This window comes from Passer domesticus, chromosome 25, assembly GCF_036417665.1.
Source record: "Passer domesticus isolate bPasDom1 chromosome 25, bPasDom1.hap1, whole genome shotgun sequence".
Lineage (NCBI taxonomy): Eukaryota > Metazoa > Chordata > Aves > Passeriformes > Passeridae > Passer > Passer domesticus.
In genome coordinates this window covers 1,013,244-1,033,208 of record NC_087498.1, presented here as the reverse complement: position 1 = coordinate 1,033,208, position 19,965 = coordinate 1,013,244, and the positions used below count along the sequence as shown (strand labels likewise).

General features: G+C 44.9%; 1 protein-coding gene across 1 annotated transcript in view; it reads left to right on the top strand.

Annotated features, from left to right (window-relative positions):
- The window catches only part of IPO9 (importin 9), a 38,223-nt gene extending 19,436 nt beyond the window's left edge, over positions 1-18,787 (top strand). Inside the window, exons 9-24 of the mRNA XM_064398764.1 lie at positions 1,054-1,112; positions 1,606-1,757; positions 2,779-2,877; positions 3,014-3,120; positions 4,554-4,693; positions 6,321-6,480; positions 7,420-7,646; positions 7,843-7,991; positions 8,840-8,968; positions 10,167-10,442; positions 11,815-11,981; positions 13,959-14,092; positions 15,583-15,702; positions 16,554-16,655; positions 17,440-17,516; positions 18,118-18,787. Coding sequence (XP_064254834.1) covers positions 1,054-1,112; positions 1,606-1,757; positions 2,779-2,877; positions 3,014-3,120; positions 4,554-4,693; positions 6,321-6,480; positions 7,420-7,646; positions 7,843-7,991; positions 8,840-8,968; positions 10,167-10,442; positions 11,815-11,981; positions 13,959-14,092; positions 15,583-15,702; positions 16,554-16,655; positions 17,440-17,516; positions 18,118-18,228 — 2,209 coding nt within the window. The 3' untranslated portion in view covers positions 18,229-18,787. The remainder of the gene's footprint in view (positions 1-1,053; positions 1,113-1,605; positions 1,758-2,778; positions 2,878-3,013; positions 3,121-4,553; positions 4,694-6,320; positions 6,481-7,419; positions 7,647-7,842; positions 7,992-8,839; positions 8,969-10,166; positions 10,443-11,814; positions 11,982-13,958; positions 14,093-15,582; positions 15,703-16,553; positions 16,656-17,439; positions 17,517-18,117) is intronic.
- Positions 18,788-19,965: the final 1,178 nt, after the last annotated feature.

Genomic DNA, 19,965 nt, shown 5'->3' with positions numbered 1-19,965 from the left:
TGTAGAACTGCCACGAGCTCTGCATTGTTTCTGGTATATTTTGGTAAAAATTGTCTTCTTAAAAAGGTGCTGGTCACAGTGTAAAGATTTTAGGAGAACTAAAATCTTTAGCAGCAGAACTAATGGCTGATTGCACTTGCTGCAGAAGCCAATTTCCATTTGAATTTTCAGTCAGTGCTCCACTGCACACCCAGCTGTGTCAGAGTGGTCTGTGGGTGCATTGCCTGGTACTTGAAAACTGACACTCAAATCTCTCCATGTTGTTTTTTCAGACCCCTGTTAAAATACATGGCAGGGTGATTGGAACTACAGGGCCTTTATGATCCCTTCCAATCCAAACCATTTTGTGACTCTGTGAAAATACAAGGAGCTGTTTGTTGGATTTTTGATGGTGTATTTCTCCCTCTCCTGTTCTGACTCCTACTACAGTCCTGTTGGTATGGGCAAACAAAATGGGCTTTTGTTTGAAAAAGGGCAGAGTCTTGTTCTTCCTTTCCTTGTGTTTGTTTTGGTACTTGTTGGATCTTCAGTTCACCATCTGCAAAGATAGCTCCTTCCTTCTTACCCCCAGTTTAGTTTTCTGTCATTTCCCAGGGCTGGTGCTTGTGGAGAAGCTTGGCAGGGAGCAGAGCCAACCTAAGGCAGGATGTGGGAACATGGGATGGTTCCTCACCCTTGGGCAGCAGTGAGGTTTTGAACTGGCTCACATCCCCTTAAAGAACGAGTCTGGGGGGGTTCTGTTCTTGCAAAATTAACATAAATAAAGTTTTGAGTTACCTTGGTAAGTTTGATCTAAATTATTCAAATAATATGAAAGATGTACTGAAGTGATGTGTGAGTGGTCTGTAGAAAGTGGTTTTTGAACTTGGGCAATGCACAAAGCCAAGAGCTCCTGGGGTTGTTGTCTCTGTGTCCTGAAGCACAGGATTCTACACAAAATCAAAGGCTTTTTAGAGAACCTTCCCAAGTTATCAGCAGTTTTAAGACGGGAACAGATTAATTCTGAAATAGATGTTGTTCTTTAGAAAAAAGCATTTCCTTAACTCTGTCCACTTATGTGAGAACAGAAGTAAATTACACAGAAGAGGTGGAGGATCCTGTGGATTCTGATGGTAAGAGCTTGCACTTCACTTCTGCTATTTGAAGAGGAATGGAGTGACCTAAATATTGCTGTCAAAACAGTGACTGAAACACCATGGGAGATTGTGCTAAAGGTGCATTTACCATGTTAGAATGGTGTCCATCCCTTCTTTGCAAATTACTTGTGATTGTCTTCAATGAAGGCACACAATTTAAGTTTTCTAATGGCCTAAGGAGTGAGTTTGGCCACAATTTTGAGGTAAAAGTAGTGGGACAAAAGAAAATCAAATAGGTTTTAGGTTGAGCTTCATAAATTTTAATGAGGGTTGTGTGGTGGGAAGAGAGCAGAAAGTGATGAAGTCAGAAATCCTCCTGGGGCTGCTGCTGCACTTACTAGTCCAGGAGAATTAATAAATATCTGCTCAGAGGAGCTAACAGTTTATAATTATTTTCACATCCATTTGTACCTTTTTGTATGTTGGCATATTCAGTCATGTTCTTTTTTGTTTTTTCCACCTTGTTCAGGTGAAGTTCTGGGCTTTGAAAATCTGGTGTTCAGCATATTTGAATTTGTTCATGCCTTGCTGGAAAACAACAAATTTAAGAGCACAGTGAAGAAGGCTCTGCCAGACCTGATCTATTACATCCTGCTTTACATGCAGATCACAGAGGAGCAGGTGAGCATGTTTGTGTTGTGTAGGAAACAAAGGAAATGAGAGATTTAAACCAGCAAGTGTCCTGGGAAGAGTTTGATGCATGGAAGCTGCTGTAATCTAACAAGCTGTTCCATCACTTTGCTGTGGCAGCACGTAGAGGTTCCAGAATGGTACAAGGTGGACAGCAAATCACAAATCACAGAAGGGTTTGGGTCAGAAGGGACTTTAAAGCCCATCCTGTTCCACCCCTTGCCCTGGGCAAGGACCCCTTCCACTATCCCAGGTTGCATCAAGCCCTATCCAGCCTGGCCTTGGACACTTTCAGTGATGGGACATTCACAACTTCTCTGGGTAACATATCCAGTGTCTCAGCACCCCTTAGTAAGGAATTTCTTCTGTAATCTAAACCTACCATCTTGCCCCTTGTCCTGGGGCCCTGGTAAAAGGGCTTTATTTTTAAGGCAGTTATAAGATCCTCCTAGAATCTTCTCCAGGCTGAACAACCTCAGCTCCTTCAGGCTTTCTTCCTTCATTCTTCCATGTGCTGTGAAAATGAGGATTTTCATGCTGAAAGAAATAAACAGCTTTCTGTGAGAGCAAAAATGTTGTACTAGTAGGGTGAAATAATTTGTACTGAAATTCTGCATAGCTCCTGGCCTCTCAAGTGTGACAACTATCATCTTTTAGTTTAGGTAGATATGATAAAAACAAGCATTCTGTTAAAAGATTTATCTGCTTCTCCCATTCCTCATCTAAAAATAAAGCTGCGTAGCATTGATTCCAGGTCAGTCATTAGTTCTGTCAAACTCTGATCTCAAATGAGGGGCAGAAGAGCAAGATGAGCTCTGAACAAAGAGAGTTTCTGCTTTTCAAATGTTTCTCCAATGGAATAGAAGAAAAATCAGTTGAGGGTGAAGACTTCTTATGGCAGAGAAAAATTCTGAAAGTAGCTTTCCAAAACAGGTTGCAGGGAACAGAAAAGCTGCCTTTTACCATTGGTGTCCTGAATTCTCAGCTGCCCTATCCTTTTTGTCTCCTCTAGATTAAAGTTTGGACTGCAAATCCACAGCAGTTTGTGGAGGATGAAGATGATGATACATTTTCCTACACAGTGAGAATTGCTGCTCAGGATCTCCTGCTGGTATGAAATGTATTCCACATTTAGATACTGAAGTAGGAATAACAAGTATCAAACCTGCCCTCAGGAAGGGCATTTAGAGAAAAGGGCAACTTTTAACAGTCCATACAAATGAGTGTTACCATGTCCTTGTGCACAGGCTGTGGCTGCTGATTTCCAGAATGAGAGTGCAACTGCTCTGGCTGCAGCAGCTACGAGGCATTTGCAGGAAGCTGAGCAGGCTAAAAACAGCGGTGCTGAGCACTGGTGAGGGGCTGGGGCCGGGAGGGGACAGGGCTGGGACAGGGACAGGGCTGGGGCGGGGAGGGGACAGGGCTGGGGCGGGGACAGGGCTGGGGCGGGGAGGGGACAGGGCTGGGGCGGGGACAGGGCTGGGGACAGGGCTGGGGCCGGGAGGGGACAGTGCTGGGGACAGGGCTGGGGACAGGGCTGGGGCGGGGAGGGGACAGGGCTGGGGACAGGGCTGGGGCCGGGAGGGGACAGGGCTGGGGACAGGGCTAGGGGTGGGGAGGGGACAGGGCTGGGGCCGGGAGGGGACAGGGCTGGGGACAGGGCTGGGGCTGGGAGGTGACAGGGCTGGGGCTGGGATGGGAGGGGACAGTGCTGGGATGGCGCTGGGATGGATGTCAAGCTCATCTGCAGCACTGGGTGCACCATGATTTAATCACATTTAATTTGTGAAAATGCTACTGAAGAGCAAGGATGGAGCTGGAGAGCTCTGATTAGAAGAATAAAAAGAAAGTACAGCAATTCTTGAGCCAGATGGTGAAGTCTTCATGTGGAGTACTTTGGGCAGTTCCTAGCACACATTATCTGTGCCAAGGCTCCCTCCCTTCAGAGCCTGATGTTCCTTAAAACATCTCATGAGAAACTATAATTATAGAAAATCAGAAGAGAAATTTGCAATACTTCCCAATGGTTAATTGGGATAAAATTTTCAGGATATATATATATATATATATATATATATATATATATATATGTATGTGTCCAATTTTAGAACTTCAGAGTTGTAGTTTTTAATGCTCTGGGGATTGAAGAAGAAAACTCCACTGCAGGAGTACCTGGTTGCTGGTCCACAGTGATTCTCCTGGTTTTACAGGGCATTGGTTCAGTGTTTGTGTTTATTTTGAATATTAGTGTCAGAGGAGCCCCTCTGATAATGAGCAGTAGTGGAATGGCTGCAAAATCAGACCATCTGCCTTAGTTGTGAGAAGTTGTAAAGTAGGTTCTGGGCTTCACAAATAAAACCAAGGAGAAGTGTATTTGCACAGCGTTCTATATCATCATAATTAACAAAATGTTAATGCAAAATTAGGTGTTCTTAAACCTTTAATGTACTGGGTGTCCCAGTGCTTCTGCACATAAATATGAAGGCGTGGCTGAAACCAAGATTTCATGGAAGAAGTTCTTTTTTACTATGAGAAGAAAATTGGTACAAGTAACAACTAGTCCACCAATATTTTAGGAACTGACTGAGAATGCTGCCCATCCTGAGGGAGTTTCCAAGCCCCCATCTTGCAGTTTTTGAATGTTAATCTCTTTAAGGTCTCTTTTGGGATCAAGGAAATAGTTGTAGCTTAGACCAGAAAATTACTTGTGACTTCACTTCAGAATATGTATTTATTTCTTGAGTGATGACAGAGGAGAAGTCTTAAGGCATCTGAACTATTTTGCAGGTGGAAAATACATGAAGCCTGTATGCTGGCCCTGGGCTCAGTCAAGTCTATAATTACAGACAGTGTGAAGAACGGCAGAATACACTTTGATATGCATGGCTTCCTGACAAATGTGGTCCTGGCAGACCTCAACCTTTCAGGTATGTGAGACCCTGCATCCTTGGGAATAACTGCTGGGTGCCAGACACTGGGAGTCTGATGAATCTGTCAGGTTCATGTGTGCATGAGGTATTGGAAAATACACTTGTGCACCTTGCTCATGTGAGAAAAATAAATCTTGTGAGTTCCCACATGCTCCCAGTTCTGGTGTAAGTCCTTTATATGGGGCACTGTGCTTTCAGCTGGATCTCATTGTTGGCTGGATGCATGAGCCTATGGGGCTCGAGGAGCTGGGTGGAAAATAGCTGTTCTGATGTCTTGTGTCTGTTCCTGGGAAAGTCACCAGCACTGTTTAACCGCCTTCAGAATTCCTGCTGCACCATGTCATCCCATTTGTTTTATGCTGAGGCTGACACTAGTAGCACATGAATTCAAGTAATGCTCCTGGCTAAATGGGATTCTGTTATTGGGAACTCAGCAGGATTTTGCTCTCTGTGTTATCTTGTGTGCAAGAAAATCAGAGGAATTGTTGAAAGTCAGGCCTCAAAAGTCCTTGCAAATTAAAATTTTAGAAGTTAAAGGCATTAATGTGAGCAGCATTGATGAGTCCACATTGAGATGTCAGTGTAGAAAAAACTGGTTCCTCGCTTCCTTTTTCATCAAAGAAACACTTATTTAGCCCATTACAAAGAAGGGGTTTTTTCTTTCCTTTGTGTTAATGTTGGGTGAAGAACTAGTGTGCAAAGTGCATAGTGTGCAATGCATGTAAGAAACCAACCTCAGCAATTTACATATATTTACATTCATTTACATGTGTGGCATTGGGTTGTAAATGAGCTGCTGTGCTCTAGAAGGGCTCCCAGAGTCAGTGTGTTGATGGCTCTCCAAGGATATCCATTTAATGGCCAGTAATGGTACAGACAAAGAAATGTTGTGTTTTATGATACTGCCTTAAAAAACAAAGCTTTTCTCTTGCTGTACATCTTGCACAGAGTGTTTTATGTCCTCATCTTAAAATTAGTACTTGCAGGAGCATAAATAAATGCAGTAAAGATGCTGAGGAACAGAGAGCATCATCACTTTGAGGCCAGCCTAGATAGGTAAGGAGATTCATAGTCTGAAAAGGCAGCAGGATTAAATGTGATAAAGATATATCGTACCTTAGTGAGTGCAAGCAGGTGAGTGGATAATGCATGTCCACTGCTTCTGTGGTGTTGGTGAACCACAGAATTCCATTCTATAACTGCAGGGTGATGGCTGCAAACTAGTAATGTAATCTGTGAAAGGCCCCTGGGTATGAGCTCTGTTATTCTAATGCTTCTCCCTAAGATGCTGCTTTCTTCAGTTGGGGACAGAATACTGAGCTGGATAAATGAGAATTAGTGGCAAAGCCTCTGTTCTCTTTGCTTTTGTTCAGTGAGTGTAAATAGTTGAAGGGAGGGTTTTTTTTAAATAAATGAGAAATTACTCTTTGAAATAACTAAGAAAATAAACTGGATTTTGCCCATGAACAAAAATTCTTTGTACGCCAGCACACTTGTCTTGTGTGTCACATTTCAGTGTTTTTCTGTTGGGATGGCAAGATTTTAAATAATGGATGGAAGCAGCTGTGATCTTAAGCTCATAAAGCTTATTCTGAAACAACTGGGGTGTTTTGTTTTGCTGCAGTGTCTCCTTTCCTCCTGGGCCGGGCCCTGTGGGCCGCCAGCCGCTTCACCGTGGCCATGTCACCAGAGCTCATCCAGCAGTTCCTGCAGGCCACTGTCAGTGGACTGCACGAAACGCAGCCCCCCTCTGTGCGCATCTCTGCAGTCAGAGCCATCTGGGGGTAAGCAGACCTGGGCTATTCCACAGCACAGGCACAGGGGTGTAAATCACACTGATAAACTGGTTTGTTAAAATGGCATTTCTCTCTGGGCTGTGGGAGGTTTTGCTTGGAATGAAACAGATGCCAGCTTAAAAAGTGTAAGCAAACAGGTTCAAAATAGAATAACTCTAATGAGGAATATAGAATTGAGATTCAAGGTTTGCTACAGTAAAGTGTTGTGATGGATATGGTCACAGGGAGGAGTAGCACTAGGTAGTGGTGGAAAGCACAAGGATGAAACCCAGATTATTCCTGGTTGGTCATAAAGGTGACTGACATCATACAGGCCTATAGAGCCAATCACAGCAATGAGGAGTGTTTGGGGTTTGATTTTCTTATCCCATTTCTGTCAGAAGGAAGCTCTGCTGTACTCGATGAACATTAGTGTAAAATAAAAAAAAAAAAGTCACAAAAAAAATCTGCTAAAACCTAACTGATCACCACTTCCAAACAGAGCACTTTGACTTATTTGCACTGAAATGTTAATGAATAAATAAAGTCAGAGATTTATGACTTAGTTATTCCTGAAATTCTTTATCACACCCCAGCTCACTCGTAGAACATGGTAATAAAACACTTTGTAAGCAGTGTCTGTCCTGGACTTCTTTCCTTTTCTCCATTGATGGGCAGCTCTTAGGAGAGATCTGTCACTGAGGGGCAGTAGAAGCTTCTAACATCACTCAGCTCAGATTTCTGGTGAGAGCTTTCCTCCTCCTTCCTGCTGAGCTGCTGGGAGGTCAAGCCGTAGTGGACTGAAGGAGAGAAGTCCTAGAGGAGTGAACTTAAGGAATAAGAATGGACAGGATGGAACAACCCCTCATGTATTATCCAGAATGGAATATATTTAAGTTACTTCAATAAATTAAGAATGTGTTTTTATATCACAAATTTCTCATCTAGCTACTGTGACCAACTGAAGATCTCTGAGAGCACCCACGTGTTGCAGCCTTTCCTTCCCAGCATTCTGGATGGCCTGATCCACTTGGCAACTCAGTTCAGCTCCGAGGTGCTGAACCTGGTGATGGAGACACTGTGCATTGTGTGCACAGTGGATGCAGCGTTCACAGCCAGCATGGAGAACAAGATCTGCCCCTTCACCATTGCAATATTCCTCAAGTACAGTAACGGTATGCATTCCACTTACATCCCAAAGCACAGTTGGTTTTGTTGTTGAGTCCTGCTGCTGAAAACTTAATCAGTGGTAATTGAATGAACACTGATTCCTGTGGTAGAGGGGAAAGTTGCTGCCTTTCCCAGCCAAAATAGAGGTGGCAAAGATTGAGATGTGTGTGTGTTTTAGTAAATGGTGCTTTCTCTCTCCAGATCCTGTTGTTGCTTCTCTTGCCCAGGATATTTTTAAGGAGCTAGCTCAAATAGAAGCCTGCCAGGGTCCAATGCAGATGAGGCTGATCCCAACCCTGGTCAGCATCATGCAGGCCCCAGCTGACAAGATCCCAGCGGGGCTGTGTGCAGTAAGTGCTTCAGTGGGGCACGGCCTGGGCTGGAGATGTTCCCTGTTCTGCAACACCTGGGGGGGCTGCTCTGCAATGGCAGAAAGGCTGCTGTGGACATGCTCTGGAGCAATGGCTTCAGTCACTGGGGGAGGTTTCTCTGTGGAGGAGGCAAGCTGCAGGTGCAGGAAGATGCTTCCAAAAGTTTGCTTTAAACTGCTCCTCTGGCCTTCTAGTTCCCACAATATCACTCACCCTCAGTCAATTTGCTGTGACACTGCCATCTTTCAGCAGGAACAGTCTCTTCTCCCAGCAGACTACACAACTTTTCCTTGCATTTCTTCCTAAGGCTTTTTCTGATTTACGCATCACATATGTATGAATTGGAGATAAATTATACAGGTGCCCTAATAAAAGATGGAGCACTGACTGTGTAGAATAGTTGTATGGAATTAAATCCATAAACATCCGTATCAATATGCATATAATCTGTTAATTGGTATGACTGTAACAATTGCTTATGAGTAATTAAAATAAATTTAAATCAATATAATCAAAGTGGAACAAGTCAGCTAGTACAGTTCTCTGGCTGTTCTGATTAGCATCCATCTGTTTGCCATGTTTGAGTGGTGACACTGCTCTTGATGTGGGAACTGTCTTAGGAACTTCTGCAGCTCACAGCAGTGATGCTTGGGTGTGTGACTCCAGGGTCCTTGCATTTAAAAATTATTTTAGACTTGAGTTCAGGGTGTGGTTGCAGCAGTGGCCACATCCCTGCAGTTCACACCTTTGATGTTTGCAGCAGGGGTGGGTAGTGCTGACTTGAAGTTCTGTGGCTGCTGCTGTGACAGTTTGTGCTTTCCTTTCAGACTTCCATTGATATACTGACCACAGTTGTGAGGAATACAAAACCCCCTCTGTCCCAGCTCCTCATCTGCCAGGCATTCCCTGCAGTGGCACAGTGCAGCCTGAACACAGATGACAATGCTACTATGCAGGTACTGCTCTGGGGAGGGGGACGATTGCAGGGCTGTACCAGTCTAAGGGAGGTGACACAGCCTTCGAAGAAGCCCAGGCTATGCTTGCCAGTTGCTGTATCAGCAGCGCCTCAGAGCCTCTCCCAGCTCCAGTTTACTGTGAAAGTCCTGCAGTTCAGGGCCTGATCATTCCTGAATGTGGAGGACTACAGTGAGAAAGGCAGCAGCCTGGATGTTTTTTCTATTTTAGTGCACTGGAGCATGTTAAAAAAACCTACCAACCAAAGCCCAACAACACAAAAGAAAACCCCAAACAACCAAGCAAACCTGTAATGCTTTCCTACCCCCATAACATTTATCAGACCTGGTAATAGCAGGAACAATCTTCAGGAACTTTCACAGACACAGGACAGCAAAAGTCCTCCTAGCCCTCCTCCTCTAGCAGCTTTCTGCTATACTCATTTATGAGGGAAGGGGAAGGCAAACTTCTTTTTGATTGAGCCAGGTGTGGGATGGAGGGAAAGCAGGGAATCATCTCCACCATCACTACTGCCTGAGCTGTGCTTGCTGGCAGGCTTGGCTATGGCCTGATGCCTTTGGAGTATCTAGCAAGAAGGGAAAAGCATCAGAAACTGGAAGCACAGGGAGCATTTTCATTCCAACTTCTAACTGGCATATGAATAGCAAGGGTGGTTTCATTCCTTATGTAAGGAGTTCCATAGTGGCAGCTACTCTTTGCCATGTGAATGCAGATCATGGGAATGTGGTCTTTGCCTAAACAACAGACCAGTAAGAATAGGCAAGAGACCAGCAGGGAGAAATTGTAGACCAGCACATTGGTTGCTTTGCTGGATCTTTGTGCTAAGAAGAATTCAAAAGGACTGCAGCTTAGCTGCTGAGTTGTGTTTTGGTCATGTCACACTTCTCTGTCTTCATCTCTCACTTGTTGAAAACTTTGAATTTCTTCAGGTACTAAGATTGGCACAAACTGCAGCTACTTGAGGTTGTTGTTGTATTTATTGTTGTATTTATTAGTTATCTTGATTGCTGCTGATTGGACAGTAGGAGTAGTGTATGTGTTAATGAGCTGGAGTCTGTAAATCTTTCACAGGTGGCAGCAGTTTTCCCCTTGCTCTCATCGTGGTTCAGGGAGGTTCTGGGATGGTGAAGGGGATGTCTCCGGGCCTGCCCTTCCCTTACCCCCTGCTTGTCTCTGCAGAACGGCGGCGAGTGCCTGCGCGCGTACGTGTCGGTGGCGCTGGAGCAGATCGCGCAGTGGCACGATGAGCAGGGCCACAACGGGCTCTGGTACGTCATGCAGGTGGTGAGCCAGCTCCTGGACCCACGCACCTCCGAGTTCACCGCTGCCTTTGTGGGCAGACTGGTCTCCACTTTAATTTCGAAAGCCGGGAGTGAGCTGGGAGAGAATCTGGATCAGATCCTGAGAGCCATCCTGAGTAAAATGCAGCAAGCAGAGACGCTCAGTGTGATGCAGGTGAGCTGGCTTGGCACCCAGGAGAGTGAGGAGAAGCAGCAGGAGAAGAAACTGTCACAATTTTCTTTCATTCCATGCCTGTTTACTTTTGGCTCGTGCAATTGGTGGGTCTGTGTATCCTGTTGAAGTAGTCAGGAAAATGCCTACTCCGATCAGAGACTCATGGAATCTTCTGAGTTAGAAGGGACCCAAAAGAATCATTAAGTCCATCCAGCTCCTGGCCCTGCACAGGACACCCCAACAATCTCACTCTGTCCTAACACTCCTTGAGCTCTGGCAGCTTTGGGGGTGTGATCATTCCCTGGGGAGCCCGGTCAGTGCCTGACCACCCTCGGGGAGAAGAACCTTTTCCTGATACCCAACCTGTCCCTCCTGTAACACAGCTCCATGCTGTTCCTCAGGTCCAAAATTTTTTGACAGGTTACAGGTTGGCCTGAGTGAGGTGTGAGACCAGACAAAGAGCATCACCATCTCTTCTAGCCTTGACCTACTTGTAGTGACACAGTTTTCTGGAGTGATTTTTTTCCCAGTGGTCTTCTTTCTCTCTCTTGTCTTTTTTTTGGCTGTGCCCTCAATGTAAAATAGCTCATGCTGACTGTCCTGGTTCCTTGGTAGCAGCTGGGGGAAGACATTTTGCTGGCACTACTGAGCAAGATTCTATCTCTGCCCCCAGTGCTGCACTCAGCTGAGCTTCACTATGTTCTAACCATTTTATCTTATTTCTCTGATTTTTGAAAGTGCATTTTTCAAGCCAGCATGTGGTACCATAGTGGCCATTTCAATGTCAGCAGATCTCATGTGCTTTAAGATTTTTTACTCCTGGATATACTGATGATAGGTGTTTGGAATGGCTCTCCTTTGCTTGGTTTTGGCTTTAAAAGATGCAGAAGTTTAAATCTGAAGCAGTCCCTTGTAGCCAACCATTTTGCAATGCTGGATGTGCTGTGTTAGCATGGAAGATGGGTCTCTGGAGATGGGCAGCTTTTTCCTCAGGAGGGCTACAGAGATGCCCTCAGACTGGGAAAGTGACATTTAGGCATACACAGTGAATGAGTCTTTAGGAGTCAGATGGCAAAACCTTTTCAAAAGTTGTAGTTCTTTCCCTAAAATCATGTTCAAAATGCATTCAGAATTGGGAAGGTGCTGCTGAGTGACCATGTGGTAGTGTTTATTCCCTGCTTTTGTAGCACAGTGTTTTGCAGCTGGTTGTACTTTCCCTTCCTCCCGGGGTTGGTAAGCACAGCCTTCACTCCTGCAGGGAGCTTCAGCTTCCTCCAGTAAGCACAGCTTCACTCCAGCTCCTTAAATATTTGATAAAACACTTCCAGCTATTAAATTATGTAAAGCTAACATTGCCTTTCTCCTCCTGCAGTCCCTGATCATGGTGTTTGCTCACTTGGTTCACTCACAACTGGAGCCACTCCTGGAATTCCTGTGCAGCCTTCCTGGCCCCACTGGCAAGCCTGCCTTAGAGTTTGTGATGGCCGAGTGGATGAGCAGGCAGCACCTCTTCTATGGGCAGTATGAAGGCAAAGTCAGGTGGGACCCACAGTCAGATACTCCTGGTACTGCCCTCATCCCACTGCCTCTGAGTGCTGGGAAGGGGAGCTGGCTCAGGTGGGAGCAGTGTGTGCCAGCACGGGGCAGAACTGCTGCTCCCTGCACTGTCACTTCTGCTCAGGAGAGCTGTGGGAACTGGAGCAAGCTCTGATCTTCCTCTTCAGTGCTCCTGCTGCCTCATGCTCCTGTGCTGGAACAGAGGCACGAGGGGGAAGGGGTGTCTCCTGCAAATATGGGGCTGCTTTTGGGATTGAATTTCTGTCCAAGAGCTTCCACACTTGGAATTGCCTTTGTAGACTACTGTAGAGTTCTGGGGTGTTGTAGAGGGTTTCCTAAGAGAATCTGGTGATTTCTTGTGGATTTATTGATCTATTAACAGTCAATCAAGAAATCAATTGCAACAATGTTCTCTCCCTTTTGCTGTGGGAGCATGTTTGTGTGCTGTTGGAGGCTGAGTGCTATATTCCAAAGCATGGGATGCTCTGTATTCATTTAAATTTTGTCACAGCTGCTGTATTAGATTTTTTTTTGAATCAGAAAGCCTCACAGACCACTCTTAGGGGTCTCACCAGCTGTTAACTCACTTATTAGTGTGTGTTGTTATGTCATTGTTATGGGCTGTCAAATAGCCTGTGAAATAAATAATGAGAAAAAGCAGGCTCAAAATGGAAGTTAGTGAATAATCCTGAAGGACAAGCAGCAGATTTGGGGATCCAGTGCTCTTTTTGGTTATATTTTGTTGGTTTCATCCCTAAGCCTGGTGGTTTATCCCCATTTTGACAGTGCAGGCCTGTCTGCAGCAGGATCTCTTGAGGCTTATGGCACAGGGAAAAGCCAAGGCTGACCAGGAGAACAAGGTTAAAGGTGATTGCTTAGAGCTCTGTTGTCCAAAATGAGAAATGTTTGTGTACAGTGATGTAACAGGGCTCCACACTGTATTCAACACTTGGATTTGGTTGGTTGTGGTGGCATTTAACATGCATTAGTAAATGCTGGAGTTTCTGTGTCCTGAGGAAAAGCAGGGCCTGCTCTGAGGAGCCTTTGTTCAGGGTTAGTAGAAGGACCCTGAAGGCACCTGACACCTCCTGTGTGCACAGTCCCCAGCCACTGGGGGCAGGCTGAAGAAGTGGCTGAGGGGTTTTGATGAAATTATGGGAAAACTTTGGGCAGCTTGGGGCAGCAGGTAAGACCTGGGTCCAAACCAGCAGAATCAGAGCCATAGTGTGGGAGAGAGAGAGGGTGAGAAGTGAAAGCACAAAAAAGAGTTCCACAGAACTCCAGAATTTCAGTTTGAGATTTGTGGAGCCAGGAGAGAGAGAGAGATTTGGGGGTGCCAAGCATAGATTGTTAACCTTGACCTGTAGTTAGCATCATCCTCAATGTGCTTGAAAGCAGCATGGAGCTGGAGAGGGTTTGAAGTCTGGAGTAGAAAAGTGAGCATCAGAGATGGAAAGAACATGTAAAAGAGGGGAGCAAGCTGGAAGATCTGAGTGTGGCAGAGCCATGAAGGACCAGAAGTGAAAATGAGCATTGAGACTGGAGAAAGGGGGCAGATCTTTGCTGCAAATCAGCCATAATTACTGCTTTGTTGCTAGTGCTTTTCTCTTAATTCCATCCTTGTGTGCCCATGGTGCTGCAGGGGCACATTTAACCTGGTGGCCCTTCAGACCTGGAGAAACCTTTGATGTATGTGTGGGTGGATGTCTGTACTGCTGGTGGTGCAAAGCTTGACCAGTGCCCAGCTTGCTGTGCAGGTCAGGAGCTGAGTCCAGTTTCAGATGCTGACATAAAGCAGGAGACGTGGGAAAATTCTCTCATGCTTGTTCTTGGCAAAGATGTAGAAGAAAGGGCATCAGGGTGTCTGCTCTGGGGTGTGTTCCCTATTAGGAAGGGGCTATGAAAACCAGACATTTCAGGGAAATTCTGATCTCTAATTTTCCCATTCTCTGCTCCCAGTTCTGTAGCACTGTGCAAACTCCTGCAGTATGGCATCAACACAGATGACAAGAGACTTCAGGACATTAGGGTGAAGGGAGAAGAAATATTTAATATGGATGAGGGAATTCGGACACGATCCAAGTCGGCCAAAAGTAAGTAATCATTTTGCTGTGTTTAACAGGGCTTTTTTTCTGTAAGTAGGTGCTATGAAAGGCCTTAAACAGGTCTGGCAGATCACACAGAGCTGTGGGAAATAGTTCCTGCAGAAGGCATGTGTTGGTTTTTAGAGCTAATTCATACATAATGTACTTAATATATCTGTTTACCTGAATCTATTTACCTTAATTCTGCCAAAGACTGGTTTGGAGGACTCCTGATATCTGATTTAATATAACTGGATGAGGCAGTTATGGGATGGGGAGTTCTTCACTGCTGTTTTGCATCATGAGACAGAATTGATATTTCTGGATGCCTGATAGCTTCTCTGAGAGGAAAGTGTCTTTAGTGCATGCAGAGATTTAAAACAAAGGGATGTCTTTTTCAATGAGACACTTTCACAAAAAGCAATGATTCAACAAGTTAAGAGATTTCTTTTAAGGTAAACTTTACCAGTCTCCTGCATAAGACTTGTCTTATTTTTAATAAGTTGAACCCAAGGTCTTTGACTGGAGGTTGCTGTTGAGATTAATCTTTTAAAATAGAGAGAGCAGAGCCCTGGGCAGTTTTTCCTGAGGACTGAGCTCCAGGGGAGGACACCTGGGGACTGCTGTCCTCAGCCATCAATCAGACCTTGGTTGTGCCACTTGCTGTGCTAGAGCTCGTGTGTGACCAGTGGTGGGATGGGATGTGGAGGCTGTACAGATCCAAACTAGGAGCCTCTCCAGACAGTCAGTGCTCCTTGAGCTGCCATGGGCTTGGGATCTGCAGTGATGCAGTGAAGGACTAAGGTGACAGCTAAGGAGATGAATAGGAGCAAACACTAGAGATTTTAAGAGGTGAGTGGTGATCACAAATCACTTGTGACCTGATTATTCTTGGCTTAAAAAAACCAAATCAATGAGGGTCAGAGAGAAAAATGGCAACTGCCAGCATTTGAGTTAAACAAAGATTAATACTAGCATTAGTAAGAGCTAAAACTAATGCTCCCAGACTTTTTATTTTATAGGATCTTTAGTAGGTAAGGGCAAATACACTGTCTAGCTGTCCCTGTGGGATAGTTAAGCCCTGCAGGAACATTGGTAAAGAAAAGTTGGAGTTTACAGTGCCTCAGAAGGGGCAGAGCCATGCCTGAGAGCATGCACTGCTTATTCACATGAAAGCATTGGTGGATGTGCAAATGGACTTCAGGAAAGAAAGGTTGACTCCAGCTGACTCTTAAGCAGCCTGCAGGAGTAGAGTCACACGTTCATTCAGCTGTGAAGATTCTCCCCCTGCCTCCTCTTCACTTGGAGGCAAGGTTGGTACTGATTGAGATCTTTGGGAATGTAGCTCTGGGGGTATATGGAAGGAAGATTGGAGGGTTTTATGTCAGTTGGTTTTCTCTCCCAACCTCCCTAACAAAAAAACTCCACCTCAACAAAAAGGGCCTGTTTTAGAACTTTGAATTAAAAGCAACATGAATTTGTATTTTTTTCTCTTACAGATCCTGAGCGCTGGACAAACATTCCTTTGTTAGTAAAAATCTTAAAATTAATAATAAATGAACTCTCTAATGCCATGGAAGCAAATGCATCTAGACAGACCACTGCAGATTGGAGCCAAGGTAAAATACTGGGTTTGCTTTTTCTCTTTGCATGGCTTAAATCTACTTGATCTTCTCTTGAGAAGAATTTGTGGTATAGGAACTATGTGACAGTAAATCATGTATCCTGCAAAGGCTTGAATAGTGATCCAAAGCATAAGTTCATAGAATCACAGAATCCCAGGCTGGTTTGGGTTGGAAAGAACCTTAAAGCTCATTCTGTTCCACCTACTGCCATGGAGAGAGACACCTTTTACTGTCCCAGGTTGCTCCAAGCCCCATCCAGCCTGGCCTTGGACACTTCCAGAGATCCAGGGGCAGCCACAGCTGCTCTGGGCACCCTGTGCCAGGGCCTGCCCACCCTCACAGCAAACAATTCCTTCCCAATGTCTCATCTAACCCTGCCCTCTGCCAGTGGGAAGCCATTCCTCTTTGTCCAAGTCCCTCTCCAGATCTCTTGTTTTGTTGCACAGTTCATCATCAGGACAACATCTCTTCCTTCCCTGTGCTGTATTTAAGTGCTACCAATCTCTTCCAGGTAAAAATAAATAAAATGGAAGAATAAGATCAGTCAGTGTTGTGTATCCTTAGACCTAAAAATTCTTTAGGGCTAGTTTGGAAGATGGGATCTGACCGTGTGCAAATAAAATTCCCCTTTCATGTTGTATCTAGTTTGCCTTTCTTCCTACTTCAAGTATCCATTCTTGTTGCTCCAGTCCATTTTGCTTGGCTCCAGTTCTGGAATCATTCCAAAAGGATAAGGGGGATTGTAGGTGTTTTTCTTCATCCACCTACAAACTCCAGTCCCCCATAGAGTGATCACAGACCTCTTGGATTTGGATCATTTCTAGAAATTTTGTTTTTCTAAACAGATGATTCAAATGATATGTGGGAGGATCAGGAAGAAGATGAGGATGAAGATGAAGGCTTAGCAGGACAGTTCTTATCAGATATTCTTTCCACAAACAAGTATGGTGAGTAACAGCTTGAAAGTCCTTCTTCAAAGCAGTAAATAAGTAGGTGACATCCTAGTCAAAGTTTCCTTCCTTTGCCAGTAGCAAAAAAAAGGCTGCAGGAATGGGGAAGGAATTCTGCTCTGGGATTGTGAGTAAGGACTTTCTGGAGAAGCCATGGCTTTGAGCAGCATGGTGATTAAATTGCTGCATTGTAAATAACATCACCTGGGAGTCCACATACTGCACAGGCTTCACACCTGGGAGGTTCCTGCAGGTATTTCTTCTAAAGAGAAAATTGCTGCTCAAGGTGTAGGTGGGACCTCAGTGTGATGTGTCCTAGGGATGGGTGAGCTTGTTTGTGGAGAGACCTTGAGGAGCAAGAGCTGCATAAAGAGATGAGGGGGTGCATCATCCTTCAGGTTCATGTAGCCTCAGAAGGGAGAACTTTACAGGGAAATAGAGAGGGACACTGCTCATATTAGCTCAGAACTGACCAAGTGTCACCCTCACATGGGATTAAGGCAGAAAATCCTGGTGCACGGGATTCCCAAACCTGCCTGTGAGTGTCCCACATGTGCTTGGCTCACCTGTGTGTTCCTTGAGCCTCCACTGACCCTGGTTCTGGGCTTCAGTGGTTTCTATCACGTCACCTAAAGGAGAATATTCTGGATACAATTTTCTTTTTCCCAGCAATGCTGAAACTACTTACTTTTGGATCCCTGGGTTTCAGTAGCTTAACAGAAAATTTCCTGAGATAATCTGCTCTTTTTGATGTTAAAACCTGCTGATTTGCCTCTGACAGATGAAGATTACTATGAAGATGATGAAGAGGATGATCCAGATGCATTAAAGGACCCTCTTTACCAAATAGATCTCCAGGTAATGCTCAAGAATGAGGGGTTTTCTCAGATTCCAATAATTCTCTATAAACTTTAATTTTTAAAATATTGTACTTTAACAAATATGTAAGCACTGGAAACATCAGTTACTGATTGTCATCCAGAAGGCACTCTGTTAATTGAAATTACTTTGGAAAGGGCCCAGTGTTCCAAGAACTTCTGGAGCTATTTTTCCTTATCATTAATATCTATAACATGGAAATGTGAATGAGCAAAACTCTTTGAACAGAGGGAGATGAGGCTTTTTTACCTGTGAACTTCACAGCTACTGGCAGAAGTGAGGAGTAGGTTTGAGAGTGAACATGACAGACTTTCATATTCCTTTTGGACATGCTCCCATCCAGTCAGCCCCTGTGTTAGTTACCCTTTGCTCTTGCTTTTCCCACCACCTGCAGCTGTTGATGGGCCCTTCCCTCTGCTCCAACCCTTCCCTCTGATTCCACTCCTCCTGCACTGCTCCTTTCTGTTCCCTCCAGTCCTGGGGTGTTGCTTGGTGCATGTTGGGATACGTGTCCTGCCACATGGAAGCAGCAGCATTTCCCAGGAGGGTGGTGCTGACAGGGTGTTTCTGTCCCTCCCAGGCCTATCTCACCGACTTCCTGTGCCAGTTTGCACAGCAGCCCTGCTATGCCATGTTCTCTGACCACCTCAACGACAACGAGAAGCGAGTGCTGCAGGCCATCGGGATATAGACCCACTCCAGAGACCACACCTGCCAGATCTGAACAATAGGTTATTTTTGGCTAATTCCACGTTTTATGATAGGACATAAAACATTTTCCAGTGTCTGCCTGCCTTGTTCAGGTTGACAGTGGCCTCATGGTTTTGAGCCTCATCTTAACGCACATCTAAGGATGCTAAGGAAAGAATGCCTGAGCAAGCAGCAAGGACATTGCACATTGGTCTCACCACAGGAGCACTTTCATTTTCCACAGTAACTTTCCAGGAAGTTCTTAAAGATAAGAAATAATGTGTCCTTAATATTTTTAAAGGAAACTGGCTCTACCTGTGAAGAGGCACTTTTAGTTTCCCACAGCACAGTTCAACAGAGAAAGGAACCGGGTCACTTACGGATTGTTTGAGAAGTGGGAAGGTTGCTCCTCTTGGCTCTTGTTCCTCCTCACGTAACACAGGGTAAATGTCTTGATCCTACAACGTGACTTCTTTTGTAGAACCACAGACTCTTTTCAGAGCTGCCTGGATGGGATGGAGCCAGTTCACAGGAGTTTGGAGGGGAGCTGAGACAACCTGAGTGCGTTTCTTCTTTCCTGGCGTGGATGGGGCTCTGTCGCTCACATCTCCCATGGGAGCAGTTCTTCACTAACACTTGTGTGTGCACATGCTCAGAGGAAGCCATCACTTAAATTTCTGTTCCTGTGGCATGTGGCTATGAAAGACTGGTTTTCTGGAACAGAAGGAGCCACAGTTTTTAGGGGAAAAAAAAGAACTGATTGTATTTAACAGATTTGCTCCACGACAGCCACTCTGAACTACTTTGGTTTTTTTTCACACTCCTGTGTGTATTTTTATAGAGTGGTAAAATAACATTTGCAAATTGATTTCCCCATGAGAACAGTGTGATGTAACTCACAACACCTCTCTGCCTTTGGTTCCCTTTCTGGGAAAATGAAATAAAACTATTAAAATGTACATTGGTATCCTTCTTATAAAACAGATTTAAAAGGAACTTGTGCTTGTTTCCTGAAGTCACTTTTTAAAGACTTATTTCTCCTTAGGACATGTTCTGCATGTGCTGCCAGAGGATGCTGGGGTGTTTCATGGCAGTCACCTGGACAGAAAGGGAGGCCTGTGCTGTATGTATCTGATACTTAAAATGGGCTGAGCCATTACAGTTTCCTTTTAAGAAAGGCATTTGCTGCTCCTCTGTGGAATCATTTGCTTCCACACTGTATCCAAACCTCCATAACCTGGAGTCCTTCTGTCTCTCACTGGTCTCACTTTGTGCCTGAGAGTGGGCAGAGCCAGGGGGGATCCCCCATCCCCTGCAGACTCCTCTGAGCCATTCTCTATTATTTTAGTGCCTAACTAACTCTACAAGAAGCAGAGTTTGAAGCCTGATTTTTATGTGTCTAATAAGGTACAAGCTCTTCCCATGCCATTGTGTCTCAGTGTCTTTCTTCCCTGGGGATTCTCTGGTCTATAAGAACATGAAACAAAAGGGGTGCCCTGACCCTCCTGTCCTACAGTCCACAAGGAGTTTTGTTCTGAGGCTTTGCCTCTCAGCTTCTACTGAAAGGGCCAACAAGTTAAACCAGAGTGCAGTTTTGAAAACCCACCAAGAAGCTGATGGCTGCTGTGGTGTGTCCACATGGCTGTTCCAGAAGGATCAGGAGTGTCCTCAGAGGAACTGGTCCCAGCTCTGGGAAGAGGCAGGACTAGCTTTTTTTGCCGTGTGCATCAGCAGCAAA